Source organism: Pimephales promelas, chromosome 4, assembly GCF_988280905.1.
Source record: "Pimephales promelas chromosome 4, fPimPro1.hap1.1, whole genome shotgun sequence".
Lineage (NCBI taxonomy): Eukaryota > Metazoa > Chordata > Actinopteri > Cypriniformes > Leuciscidae > Pimephales > Pimephales promelas.
In genome coordinates this window covers 34827776-34842991 of record NC_142772.1, presented here as the reverse complement: position 1 = coordinate 34842991, position 15216 = coordinate 34827776, and the positions used below count along the sequence as shown (strand labels likewise).

Below are 15216 nucleotides of genomic sequence, written 5' to 3'. Positions count from 1 at the left end.
GTGGACAACAAGAACCCCGTTAGTTTTTTTTAAGTCTAGGTCCATAGAAATTGGAGCAAATTACATAGTAAAACCATGTATTGATTAGAGTAAGGCCAAATACCTGATAAAAACACAAACCAACACATTCTGACCTCGTCACCTGTAAAAGGTTATCCAATTTCTCCAGGAATTTAAATCTCGGCAGTTTCTCGGTATGTTTCACAAGCATATTTTAATGACCTTTATTTATTGTTTTATTCTATAATAAGTTATTTTGGGAATACAACTAAAACGTACGTTACATTTATTTGATAAATCGGACTTTTACGTATGTACGTATGACATCATTGATGACGCGGGTAACCGTTGGGCGGTAATTTTCAAATGGTCCTCTGAACCGGTCTGAACAGACGGAATAAAGAAAGTTTGGATCAGTTATACTGCGCTTATAAATCAACAGTTCGTCGCAGGTAATTTTAACTTCCGTTGTTTGTACTTTGTCTTAGATAGGGTTTCAAAGCCATATTGTATAATTTGATATGTTATGTTTTCAGAAATGTGTTTAGCGCTAACTTAGCTAACAGGCTAGCAGCTAACGTAAACTGAAGTGTTTACATGCAACTTAAGTTAACGTTATGAATGTCGCTTTTGGAAATTAGCTCTAGGGATGTAACGTTACACTTCTGCTCTTATATAACATTTATTGTTGACATGTTTGTTAGCTATTCGTTAGCTCATTTTAAGCAGCTAAATAGATAAACGTGATTTGACGGTGTTTACATAACACATGCTGCAATATTTAGAAAACTGCACTTACTGGCAAAAGCTGCATATTAGTTGTGTATGGATATAAGACGTATCAATCTTGCCCCATATAGTTTCGTAATGAGCGCATTCAGTACTCCGACATCCCGGCCACGGCAGTGGTCGTCCCCGGCAATAGGACACAAAGCCGCTCTGTCAGCCACCAGCACACCTCTGCTGGATAACATCCAGGGAAACGACGATGAACAGGAGAGACGTCAAAGACGCAGATCCAAAGTCATCGGAGTGACCGACTCCTCTATCAACGAGGCCGGTAGCCACAGGTTGGTTGAAACCCCGTTCTCAGTTCCATTTAAATACAAAAACAAAGGTAAGACAGCACGATGTAACGTTACAATCTTATTTGTTTCTGAGTAGTTCTACAGCTACACCCGCTGCTGTTCCTAAGCTGTCATCAGCACAGATATCTGAGCATTATTCGACCTGCATCAAGCTTTCCACTGAAAATGTGAGTTAAAATCAATGTATGCAGACTTTACTCTCAGCATTTTCATGAAAATGCAACAGGGCTATTACCTGTCACCTTCCTTTTGCAGAAAATTACCACAAAAAATGCATTTGGTCTGCACCTTATTGATTACATGGCAGACATTCTCAAGCAGAAGGACTCAGAGCTCAACTTCAAGGTAGAAACCTTTTGAATTTGTATTTAGATCCACTCCGACAAAGTTGACATGCATTATCGGAAATTATGATATTGTAACTGTGTTTGTGTGTTGATCTAGGTGGCAGCTGGCACTCTGGACGCAAGCACAAAAATCTATGCAGTGAGGGTGGATGCGGTCCATGCTGATGCTTACAGAGTTCTGGGAGGCTTGGGCTCTGAGACCAAACCAAAAGAAAGTAAGTAGATATTCAAGTTATGGGTTTGCTGACATACTACAAAAAACAAACAAAGATGGCTTGTGCTGTATGTCAGATTGTGTAGAGAGAGTCATTTGAGCATTGTTTTCATGGTGTACTGCTCCCTCTCAGGACCCTTCAGTTTTACTGAAATCCCATCTCGTTTCAGGTCAAGATGGTATCGAGGAGGCAGTAGACGAGGGCGGTCAGGGAGAGCAGATGGCTGCTAAACAGCCTAAGAAAAGACCTCAGAAGAAGACAGTGGAGCAGAACCTCAATAACATCAATCTCTCTGAATCAGAGATGAAGTGTGAGGTGAATAATATCTGCGTGTGATTTGAGTCAAGTACAATTTTTTGTATAGAACTTTTCACAATACACATTGTTTTAAATCAGCTTTGATGTTAATGTTGGTAATATCCTAATGCCTTATAGTTGCTTTTGGTGGAATTGAGCTTGGTGATAATACTATAGTTTACCTTTTGTGATGATACAATCAGTCAAGAAGTTGAGATTAGCTATAGCAGGGCTGTACGTTAACTTTTTTTGCACATAGCTCTGGTGCTACAGAGGTTGAAAGCTTTTTAGCACAGGCCACACCACCACTGGCAACAGCGATAAAGAGACTGGAAGTCATTCATTTTCAAGGTGACTGGGCGTATCTTGAACACTGAGAGCGTCGAGGAGAGTTGAAGTCAGGTCAACTTTATGGTAAAAAAGTAGAAGTTCTCCGCTTTAGAAGATTACAGAGAATGCAGTCAAGTAAACTTTGGTTCCGACAACAGTAGTTCCCCAAGCAAAATTGAGGAAAGGTTGATCTTGTGAATTTGATAAGAAGGTGCGCAACACTATTTATAGGGAACTATAAATAGCGTGTAACACTATTTATAGGGATGGATTTTAATTGGTTTATTTTGTTAGCAAGTTCTTTCCATAGATCAATTTCTTACTTTAACATTTAAAAGATTTTATGAGGTTAACTTATACCCTACTTGGTCAGTCTGCACAAATAACGATCAACATGCTTGTTTGCATAACATTCATGATCATTATATTTTACAGAAAATCTTTTGAAAGGTCTAATGTAAAATATAACATTATGATAAAAAAAATCTGATTGTAATTTCTTAATTTTTGACTGGAAATCATATATATTCACTGAGAGAGAGAGAAAAAAGCTATTTTACATTTCTCTAAACTAGAGAAAAAAAATATTTCCTGTTTTGTAACCTAAAATAATGTGTTGAGCAAGAGCACACACGCAATGTATGAATTTCATTCATACACGACATATGTTGCACTCTGTAGGCCTCCCCGTATAGTATACATCGCCCTACATAAGTGTATGTGGATAAAGTTGAACATACTTGCTTTTCAATTTATTCAACTTTATATAAAAGAGCTGAGTCATAATAGTTACATTTTGAAACAATATACCAATCACACAGCTGAGATTTTGTGTATAGGGCCTAGTAAATGTTGCTTTGTGTATAAACTATGTGAGTCCAGGTAATGTAGGATCATAGGATGTACGATTAACTGAATCGCTGGTTGATAATATAGTTTACAATTTCACAATATAACAATGTGAATTATTTTAGATAGTACATATACTGACAATTGTTTCTATAATGTTTTAAACAAGTTGATTTATGTTGTGAGAAACAGTACATATACTGACAATTGTTTCTATAATGTTTTAAACAAGTTGATTTATGTTGTGAGGAACCCATAAAGCATGTGGCGTAAGAACCTACTGGAAGACCTGTCCTAAAGCATTCTTTGTGCAGGTGGACCCAATGTTCCAGCGCATGGCTGCTTCCTTTGATGAGAACAGTACAGCAGGAGTGTTCCTGTCTGTACTTTTCAGTGAGGACAGTCGCTGTGAGCTGCGCTTCCCTTCACATATGACCTTGTTGAAGACACAGCCACCTCCTGTGCAGATGCCCCATCAGAATGTTCCTGCCTCACCATTTACAGGTAAACCGGCTTTGCACATCACACTCTGTTCCAAGTTAAACAGGACAGTTTACTCTTGGGCTCACTGAGCATTATTCAGTATTCAGAACCTTAATGTTTCTCCATGTATTGTGAGTTACAGTCATTTAACAATGTGAGTCCATTGAATCATACCTTTTTGATTCTTCCAGGTCATCTGAAGACACTAGAGGACAGGCCAATTTGTCCATCCTTAGAGGATTTCTCTTTTACTAGATGGACTCCGGAGCAGGTGAGACTATTTTTGATGACAGATTATTTGACAGCTGCTGTCAGACTCTAAAATGGAGAGTGACTGGAGTGACACAAGTAGCTTTGCAACAGACCGGTCATTTGAAGTCGAGGACTTTTCTCCCCCACCTTCACCTGAAGTGGAGGATGTTGAATTGTCTGTGGACAGGGATAGATTCATAACTTGAAGCTATCCTAACTGATTCAATACTATGCTACTAACTAACTATGCTTCTAACAATACTACACTAACAACTATGCTAATTAACTACCTAGTCTACACAAAGCAATATAAATGACTATACAAATGTTATGCTAAAGAGATGCTAAAATACTCTTTCCTGATCGTTTTCAATACTCGCAATACCAACTCCTGACTTACTACAGTGGTTTTGACGAAACAAGATGGTTATTATGCTGCTAAGGGTGTGGTAGCTCGTACCAAGGGCTTGGAGAGCTTGAACCTGCTTGCGTCACCTGCAACCACTTGCGTCACATACCACCACAAACATCCAATAGGAAAATTCAACTGCAGTAGCCACCGGGCCGCACTCAGATTTTTTTACACCATATATTGTAGAATTAAAACACTTTATACACAAATGGCAAAAAATTTCATGTACTCTTGCTGAATTAAATAATACAACAGTAGCAACAGCCCCTTTTCAACAGTATCATGAGTGCAATATTAAGTGTGTTTTATATTGATGTGATCTTTCATGTTGTCAATATAGACCACAAACCTCAACCAGTTGCTTGAAAAGATGAAGCAGGGAGAGCATGCATTCGACGTCAATGCAGACATCGAGCCAGATGATGATGACGACTGTCCAGATTTTGGGGATAATTTTGATGCAGACGTGGATGATGGCAGGCCAGGAGACTGTGAGGAGTTTAAGGAACACAGAGAGGCTTGTTCAAAGAGCCCCCAGAAAGAAAGACGGTTCGTACTTGCGAAATGTATTGCATCGAAGTGTTTGCTAATTTTTGAGTTACAAACAGGCTCTGCTTCACAATAGGTGAATAGTTGCAGTGGTTTAATATTTTGCCTGTTCATCCCAAAGACTGTCAAACCTAAGCTCGGCCTTAGCTAGCTACTATTATATTTTGTGTTGTATTTTATGTCTCTGAATAAAAAAATGCTTTGCTGTTATTGGATGTCCATTCACTGTGAGGTGTATTTGGGTTATTAACAGAGGTGTTATTCCTATTGGCGAGGTGGATATTACCACCATGTGTCTGCAGTTGTCTGATCAGCCCAGAGAGTACTCGTACTTCAGTCCCAGGACCATGGCCACTTGGGTCGGACCCGGCTACTGGCTTTTCAAACCTGGACATAAGCGTAAGTCATAGATTTTTTTTTTTTAATGCTTTCTTAATTTAATTTTTAATATTGCATTCTCTATTGTTCTTAGTGGTTGTCCTATTAAATTTCTCATTTGTCCTTTGTAGAGGATCACAAACCAGACAAAGAACCACGGAAACGAGCACCAAAAAATCCTCTTATTATTGACTTTAAAGGAGATATCAACTTTCACAATTACTTTCGAACAACTAGAGTAAGTTCCTGTTTACTAATTCATTTTCATAGCTTCCATAATGGACAAATGCTTCATTTTTTTTTTAATCCCTCTACCAAAAACTTTAAAACCTTGTCAAGTCAGCAGCAGATAAATTGGGGACAATTTGACAAATAAATACTTATTTCCAGGCAGCAACCACTATCAGTAAATCGGCTTTGAACAGCAGCAATAAGAAAACCACACTTCCAGCAGACTTCCAGTATCCGCCCAGTAACCTGTCACAACTCAGCCTCAAACCCACCAACACAGTAAGAGCATGAATGTTTAATATTCCTGTCTGCATTACTGTGCACCTCAGCATTTTGGTTGTGGCTAATCTACAACATCATTAGAATAATGCTGTACAAGAGATTGACTGCTGGATTGGTTTGCTTTGTTCATTTTACAAATTTGACCAATTTCTTTTCTCACTTTAGTTCAGTGCAGAAGGAAAGAAGAGATTATCGGGAGAGCTGGGTGGGGACATAGGAGAGTATGATTACAACAACGCTAATGACACAGCCAACTTCTGTCCTGGTCTTCAGGTACACTAAACACTACTGTTACGTGTCATAGGTTGGGATGGAGACTTGTTAACTGTTAGTGGTTTCTGTGAATAGGAAGGGGACAGTGAGGATGCTGAAGGCTTTGGAGGATCTGATGACTCCCAAACAGACAGACCAACCCCTTTCTCTCTAGACACAGATGACATCTCTACATACGGAGAGGATTGTCTTGTCCCTGAGCCTCACAAGGTAAGATGAGAGGACCGATATTGGGTTACTATGCTACACACTGATCATGTAGTGAGATTTTCTTTCTGTTATTTGTCAGTTATTATTAGTTTTTATTTCAGTAGTTTTGTATAGATAACTCATGAATTGTTTGCTCATCTAGATAAACATTATTGAGATAAACTATGCCAAAACGGCCAAGAAGATGGACATGAAGAAGCTGAAGACCACTATGTGGGGTCTCCTAACAGAAAGTCCTGAAAAACCAGATAAGGTTTGTAACCGTATCTTTCTGACCTTAGTAAAGCTCTTTTATTTCCTTTTTTTCAGCATCTTTATGGGTAAGCTTAGAAGTTACCGTTTGTATACTAAACTTGGTGTAGTAGTAATCTCCCTTCTAGTAAACACATTTTAGTAATCAAACAGTAATCCTCTCTCACAAAACTTAAGTTTTCTTTTCTGCTACAAATTTGTCATTCTGATCACTGAAGGCAGGGCCGATAATTAGTATTTTCAATATTACAATTCATTTATAAAGCACATATTAAAACAACAGTGTTAACCACAGTGCTGTACAATATACTGAAATAATAAAATAAAAACAACAAATTTAGAAGAAAAAAAAACAAAGGCCACTACCTGTGGCAACAATGCCTTGTCACTCATACATGATCAAAAGCTAATGTAAAAATATGTTTTTAAATGTACTCAAAGTTGATGATTATCTAATATGTTCAATAGAGCCTTGGGGCAGCTACCGCAAAAAGCACACTCACCTCTGGTTTAAACCTAAGAACATGTAGAAGTTTTTGCGTATGAGATCTTAATCTCTTTGACTTGTGAACGTGAATCAGGCTAGCAATATACGAAAGGGGCTTTACCAAAGTTTTTAAAACAAAAATTGACAAATCTTGAAATTAACTGTTAACCAGTGCAACGATCTTGTTGATCTTTACTATGGGTGTCACGATTCTCCAAATCCTCGATTCGATTAAGTTATCGATTCTAAGGTCACGATTCGATTCGATTTTCGATTTAAAAAAAAAAAGTAAAGCGCAGATTGCTATGCAATTTTTAGAGTACACATTTATGCATTATGCAATATAAATTTGTTCACAATGTACACTACACCATTGCCAAATTTAAAATATAACAAAAACAAGTAACATAACTTAATAGTATAACATTTAAAGCCCCTGAAATGACTAGAAAAAAAGTTTAGTTAATTTTGATGAACGAGATTGAACAATAGAGTCAGTAAAACGATCCGAACTTTCCATCACGGACGCGACATGGGGCTTGGCAGTATCGACGATACCATTTTATATTTCGATTTCGATACCATTGAATTAATTTCGATCGATTTCGATTTAATATCGAAATCGTGACACCCCTAATCTTTACAGTTGTTGGTGTGAATGAACCTTTAATTTTGGAGATCATTCTTGGTTGGATAAAACTCGTTTTGGCATTTTCAAAAACCACACCCATTTTTTTTTTTCTGCTTTGTTGTTCAGCATTGCTTGTGGTCATTTGATTAAAATAAATGACTTTTCATGACTTATTTCTTTTACCATTTACAGCATGTGGAGTGTGAGGAGGAGACCACAGAAGTACCTGGAGAAAAATCATTCAGCCAGTCTATCAGGAATCTTGTACAAAGGTACAGTTTTTAAGCACTGTATGTATCTAATAGTCTATGGATTGACATTTCTCATGCATATACTTTACATAAATTTCTCTTTCCTGTCCCACCAGGCTTCCCTCCACCATGGCTACCAATCTCTCAGTACCGTTGGCTTTTGTGGCCCTTCTGCACTTGGCTAATGAGAAAGTGAGTACTACTTTCTGCTATATGATTACAAAAACTACTGTAGATGGACATTTGTTTAAATTTCTGTATTAGCATGTTGTCTATTACGTTTAAAGATCTACTTGTCTTGCATTAGTATGCTCTGTATATTTTGTAACTTGCATGCAAAATTATTTGTGATCATGGCGCATCAGAACATTTGGTTGCTGTAAATCTCTAAAAGCTCTTCTTTTATCAACAGAACTTGGAGCTGCACAAGATTGACTGCATGACCGATATCATCATTAAACAAGGCCACTGAAAATTGATACAAATCTTTTGTACAAAAACTCTTGTTCTTTTTTTAACTAAAATGTAAATCCAATTTGTAAAATACCCATGTGGGGCCAAACCAATATTTTTGAGAGAAAGATGATGTCAGGATCATGTTAAAAACATTGTACTGGAATTATTTGAGTGAAAAAATGTCAAGCATGAACTATATATATTAAAAAAAACAAAAAAACAGCAGTGTGCAGTGCATGTATAATCTGATTGCTTTTAAGATCTGTTTAGCAGTTTCAGTAAAAGTAAATGTTAAGTTACTGTTGTCAATGCCACTTTTTAAAGATGTTTTATTTAAACTGTGAAATTCATTTCATAACTGAGGTTTCTTTTAGATGTATATTCTACATCTGATTTTGAAAAATAAAAGTTATTAAAGTATTGTTGGGTTATTCTTTATCATCTGTTTGTATATTGTTTTGTGTCTAGTATGAGGTCATTTCAGAATGGTATAATGTTTTGCATGAATGAATACATGTCATGCCAGAGGCATTTAGGTGGAGACAATTGTTGCCTTGGCGGAAGAAAAGAGTTTCGTGCATAGGAGTTTTAATTATTTTGCCCTAATAATGTCAAGCCTGTTAAAAGCAAACATTTATTACATAAAGTACTGAGTTTAATCACACATCCGTCATTTTAGAAAAAGCCACGAGCCTGTCTGCCTTTACCAGAACAATCTTCTCATACCTGAAATGTGGATGGCGTGATAATAGTGTGCGCTCTCACCTTTCAGGTGTTTATATGTGTCATGAATCCAGCGCCCTCTGGTGGATGCTATGGGAAGTGGAGCTACAGAGGTGGGCCAAAGCCAAATTATCGCGGCTGGAGGAAGAAATGAATTAGAGACCAGGAAGTGTTGACACGGTGTACATCTGTCGGTCATTCGAAGAAACAATTACAAACATTTTAATACCAAAGGATATTGTAATTGTTTGTTCGTGGAGTTAATAAAAACATCAAATTGAACTCATGGGGCTGGGTGATCCAAATAATACGGTAAGTTGTGACCTGAGCGATAGTAAGCAGGTGCTTGTTAACGTTACGTCGCTTGTTTAAAAACAGACTAACTTAGCTGTGTGAACTCAGTTACTATCGGTATTCGTGTAAATCTTCTTTTTTTTTAGTGATGCAAACGTTTCCACTAGGACAGGTTGATATTTTTTTTGTTTAATTTTTACCGGTTGATGTAAATTGACGTAAGTTACTCAAAACAGGGCGAAGCTCGTTTTTCAAGTTATTCTTCGTTTGTTTCTACGTTACATTCCTGTTGTCAGTTAACGTCGACAATTTGCTTTAGTTTACTAAAACAAATGTGCTGTTAGTTTGATGCTTAAGCTTTATCCAATTTGTTTTGCATCTTGCGTTGTAGCCTACAGATTTGTTTACATAGATGGATTGAATTTACCTTGAGCTGTGAAGCATAACGTTAACCGGTTTACAAAACCGACTGTTGTCGAGCTCAACACTTTTTGCATGGTTATTACTCGGTTTAGATGTCTTTTAACTAACGTTAATTTACAGTTGGCAAATGTGCTGATCACTTCACACGTCCCCTGTCGACTGTTGAAGTGTGAGATCCTCGTGCTAGTAGTTTGCCTCAAATCAAGTTGATCAACTGACTGACAACCATTTATTTTGTTTTGTTTAACAATTTTTCAACAGTACGGCATATATTTCAGATATATCAGATATATTTATTTTCCTATTTCTATGTGGCACTGTGGTTCAAATAAAGTTAATTGATATTATTCTGAATTACTGAACTATAACTCTTAAATTACAAGTCAGAAACATTATAAGACAGACCTCAAGGAAGTAAGAATACGTTTTGCCTTGGTTTTATACAAAGAGTAAGAAAGTTCGAGTTTAAGACGGTTGTTCTTATAGTTATGGACATTTATTCCCATCTTAATGGTAAAGCAGTTTATAAAGCCTATATAAAGACTTTCAAAACAAATACACACTGGTAAATCATATGATAACCAAATGTATACATTTTTACTATTTATTATGTTGTTGCCATAACACGTAGTTATAGATATCACATGGAACTATTTCTCCACAATGATGGTACTACTTCAGACTGTCAGTATCTGATGTCACCTAATAGCTTTCTGCCATTCTGCAGTCCTTGTGATACCAACTGAACAGCCATTGACTAGAATGGAAAGGGTAGGACAGGTAGTGACGCAGCTTTGCTTTTGGTTTCCTGGTAACACTCTTTGTTTATAAAAAAAAAAAAAAAAAAAAAAAAAAAAAAAAAAAAACCACTCTTTGTTTATGAAGTTTTAGTAGTGCAAGAGGGCTTAGGGGTGTTTAGCATGACTAAACATGCCCAAACGACACTGAGAACAGTGCAAAAGATGGCTATTAAGGTTCTTGCACTGCATTTGACAGTTGGTGTTTTGATGTGTGAATGTGATAAAGCTATCTTTTTATATTGCTCTTGACTTGTCAAAATCACTCTTAAAGTGTCACGCCTAATCATTAGCATCTAAAGGCAAGACATTACTGAGCAATTTTTTTTTGTTTATAATAGCTGTCTGATCATGGTTTACAATACATGATGTCTTGATGTTATTTTTCATTGTTAAGTTTTTTTAAAATATAGAGATACAGTACTTTATTGTAGCAAATACTGTATGTTTTTAATTGTTTGAACCATGAATTCCCTTAAATCAGAATAATGAAATGTAGCTGTCTCCATATATTCAAGACACGTACATAACAGTCATTAAGACGCTATAATGTTTTATTAGGGGTTCAAGTGTGAACCACTGAACTCCTATTGTAAATGTAGGGTTTTGACTTACATATTTGTGGGTTTATCATTATATATTATGCAATATTTTACACAATCATACATTCTTACAGTGGTGGGGCAATATGATTATTCATATCATATGTTAAAACTCCTCATACTGAACAACCACTGCTGTCAATTAAATCATTCATTACATCTTTGAGATTAAGAAAAAAAAAACTAGCTATATGTTTTTTGATTCATCCTCAACAAACTCAACGTAGTACACAATCTCTGGACTGTCTAGATCAATACTTATTGAAACCATAGTAACATTTGAATGGCTATAACTGGGTTGTTAATTCCAAAACAGAATCATTAGAACTTAAAAAAAAAACTTGGTAACAACATGTGACACATAACTCTAAAAAAGCCTGTAAACTTTTATGGAGATTGGACGATAGGTGGCACTACAACAGTTTTAAACGTTAAAGAAACTAGATTTTTTTTTTTTTTTTTTTTGGTAAATTATGCTATCTGAAAATAGATAAATTTCTTCTCAGAACTTAGTTTTGTAAAGGTCTGTAATCAACTCTGATTTAGGTCCTTACAGGCTTTCTAAATTATACATAGGCTAATATCTTTTTTTTTCTTTCACATTTTTGGTATGTTTTAGCTTATCTCAAGGGCATCCAAGATGAAGGTGTCTTAGTTTCTGCAGTAGTTTCAATTTTGATATTTTTAGGTCCAACTGTTCTTGCCTGTCAGTCATATAATGGAGGTAAATGGTCACCAACTCAAAGAACATGCACAGAGAAGTCCAAATTAAACATGATTTAATGACTCATAAATGTAAGTACACATTGATGGCCTAAGACACGAAACGAGCGGTTTGTTTGAGAAAATGAACAATATTTATATCGTTTTTACATCTTGAACTACTAACCACAGCCACGTCCAAGTGATCTGAGAGGGCGCGGGCGCTTTGTGACTGTGGTTACAACAAGAGGTAAAAACGATATAAATACTGTTTGTTTTCTCAAACAAACTGCTCATTTCGTGTCTTAGGCCATCAGTGTGTACTTACATTTACAAGTCATTAAATCATGTTTGATTTGGACTTCTCTGTGCATGCTCTTTGAGGTGGTAACCATAGACCTGCATAAATGACTGACAGACAAGAAAGGTTGGACCTTAAAATTTTAAAGTTGAAACTACTGTGGAAAAAACAAAGACCTACATCTTGGATGCCCTTGAGGTGAGCTAAAACGTACCAAAAATTTATTTAAAAGTGAACTATCCATTTAACAGTTTGAACCTCGATAACGGATGCTTGCAGATGTATTTTATTGATCGTTTTAGCTTTTGCAAATAATATGTGTATTTTTTTTTCTGCATAATTATAGACCATTTCACAAGATGTAAACAACACTGGTCCAGAAGCACTTCCTGTTTCAGTTTTTTAACACTACATAAAAGCTGGGATAAAATACAACCAACAGAACATTTAAAACTGAATCAAAAAGTTAAACAAACATCTTTAAGATGTTTTCTTTACATGTGAAATAAAGAAAACAGTTACAAACTGAAACAGGAAGTGCTTCTGGACCAGTGTTGTTTACATCTTGTGAAATGGTCTATAAAGCTTACATGCTATTAATTTATATTTATGGGCCAGATAAAATACTGGATGTTGCAGAACAGTACTTTTTACAAACGTTCCAGTCTCCTTTCAAACTGCTTTATCATGATGAGTTTCTATCTCATTGTATAGATTTTTGTTGCCTTCCATTTCTCTTTTTGACAACAATGTTATTACGTAACTGAGTTATTTTGCATAACTGTGTGCTTGTCTCAGTTTGATCATGTTTTGGTTTTTAATTCTTCTGAGTGCAGGAGCCGAGAGAAGGAGAGTCTTCACAGGAGGTGGATCCAGTTCGATCTTTGCAGTCTCAAGTGGAGGGGGTCAAGGACATTATGACCCAGAATGTCGACCGGATCCTGGCCCGTGGAGAAAGACTGGATGATCTGATGGGCAAATCTGAAGACCTGCAAGCTGGGGTGAGTCTTCAAGTACAAAAACGTTGTTTCTTATCACATATTACAGCTCTAAGCCTGGCACATTGTTTTTACTATGCACAAAACAATCCAAATGTTTGGCTTCAGAAAGATTATCTAATGTTTTTCAAAGAAGTTCCTTGCGCTCACCAAGGCTGCATTTATTTGATCGAAAAGAAATACAGTAAAAACAGTAAGATTGTGAAATACTATTACAATTTAAAATAACTGTTTTCTATTTGAATATATTTTAAAATGTAATTTAATTCTGTGATGGCGAAGCTGAAATTTCAGCAGCCTTTCCTTCAGTCTCACATGATCCGTCAGAAATCAATCTAACATAACAAACAATTAGGCTACTGTTTGCAGCTAGTCTCACACTTGTTGACATTGTACTGGTCTTTGTTTTCTGCTTTTCAGGCCCAGAACTTCAAGCACACCTCTCAGAAGGTTGCTCGCGCTTACTGGTGGAAGAACGTGAAGCTGATTGTGCTTATTGTTGTGATAGTCCTCGTCATTGTGCTGGTTATCATATTCCTTGCCACTGGTGTGATCCCAACCAGTTCACCTCCATCCAAACCTCCGAGCACTGTAGCACCCTAGGATTTCTGTCAGTTACAAACACACACACACACAAACACATACAGAAAAATGCAACCATGTCTACATACCAAGTCAAAATTTCTAAAATTCACACAAATAACACACACACACACACACACACACACACATACTCGTTCTTTGCACATATACCCTCATATTTCTTCACATCTCAAGATATAACTTATTACGAGGAGCTTCCATTATGACAGCTTTCAAATATTGAAATGAAGGATTTTAAGTAGTCTATAGAAAGAATGCTGTCTGTTTTCTTAAATACTTCTCACCTCCTAATGGCCACTTCGGTTGCCTTTATGATTCTCTAAAGCCTGATAAAATGCCACAACTGTAATCAATTCCTTCAATTACTGCAATATTGTTCATACTGAAGGTATGCTTGAAATAATCATATACTGGCATTGAATCAGAAAAGGTAATGGGTGAAAGTTCTCTCTATTGAGCTATGATGTATATTTAAGACTGTTAGATTAAATTACATAATATATTATGTGTAATTATGGAATAATTTTAGATCTCCAAGTGTCTCTATTTTGTACTCTTGTTCCTTTGTCGTCTCCACAAGGATGTACGTATGTCATTTGTAAAAGGTCAAACCAGAATGTGTTCTTAAAACGGTTGCATACCCAAAACGCACCTTTTCATTAAGTAATTATATTGTAAGATGTTTGGAATTTATTTTTCCCAGTCTTTAATGTTTACTGAAATTTGCAATGCCCCAAGCTTCAAAACAGAGAAACAGATTTTCTTCTTATAGAATGAATGATTTTTATGAAACAAGAGCACCTGAACAAGGCCATTTAGATTTAGATTGACATTAGATAGCACAATTATTTTTCTATCCTTGTCATAAATCACTGTATTGAATTTGATATGCAGTGTAACACTTGCACCGTACCACATGCAGTCAGTACTGTAATCATAATTTGTTATCGTTTAATCGTTTTAAGTTTTTGTCATCTACAAATAATAATTTTGAAACCTCAATCAAGTGCCTAGGATATAAATCTTATTAGTGTAAACAGCATTGAAATGCAATATTTTGTAAATAAACATGATCTCTCAATAAAACTAATGATGAGTATGACATGTTTTTTTAATCCTCTCGTTCAGTTTTTGCAATCTGTTCCCACAAATTCATAAACCGTGCCCACGCATTCGAAATCCGTACTCACAGGTTTTTGGCCCCTCCCCGGTCTGTGCCGCATGATTCAACCAGGCCTCCTGTTTAGGCGCGGGATGCATTGCGTTGTGTTTAAACCTCATTTTTTAAAATGGATAATTTCTTGGATTTTCTAAAAAACGTCACTTAGTCTACTTGATCTTTAAACTCAATTTTTGGGAGGAAAAAGCTCAGTAATAGAATAAGCAACAAAAGTCTTCACATATAAAAAGAAATATTACACAAACACATTTCTCTACTGTGCGACAGAGTCGTTATGTGTGTTGCGTTATGACGCAATCGTTACCCCGTTTTTACAAAAA

The 15216-nt window shown here is 36.2% G+C and overlaps 2 protein-coding genes across 2 annotated transcripts; both read left to right on the top strand.

The window, feature by feature from the left end:
- The first annotated feature begins 330 nt into the window (after positions 1-330).
- ncaph (non-SMC condensin I complex, subunit H) lies at positions 331-8693 on the top strand. The gene is made up of 18 exons (XM_039659880.2): positions 331-452; positions 861-1070; positions 1165-1255; positions 1344-1433; positions 1533-1650; positions 1820-1965; positions 3441-3630; positions 3801-3880; positions 4614-4822; positions 5076-5221; positions 5332-5438; positions 5591-5710; positions 5879-5986; positions 6062-6196; positions 6339-6449; positions 7759-7838; positions 7934-8009; positions 8230-8693. The coding sequence occupies exons 2-18, from the start codon at positions 868-870 to the stop codon at positions 8287-8289; spliced, it is 2070 nt and encodes a 689-aa protein (XP_039515814.2). The 5' UTR covers positions 331-452; positions 861-867; the 3' UTR covers positions 8290-8693.
- Positions 8694-9121: 428 nt separating this feature from the next.
- Positions 9122-14806, top strand: vamp8 (vesicle-associated membrane protein 8 (endobrevin)). The gene is made up of 3 exons (XM_039659766.2): positions 9122-9308; positions 12952-13116; positions 13534-14806. Exons 1-3 carry the CDS (start codon positions 9282-9284, stop codon positions 13714-13716), a joined length of 375 nt encoding a protein of 124 aa, XP_039515700.2. The 5' UTR covers positions 9122-9281; the 3' UTR covers positions 13717-14806.
- The last annotated feature ends 410 nt before the right edge of the window (positions 14807-15216 follow it).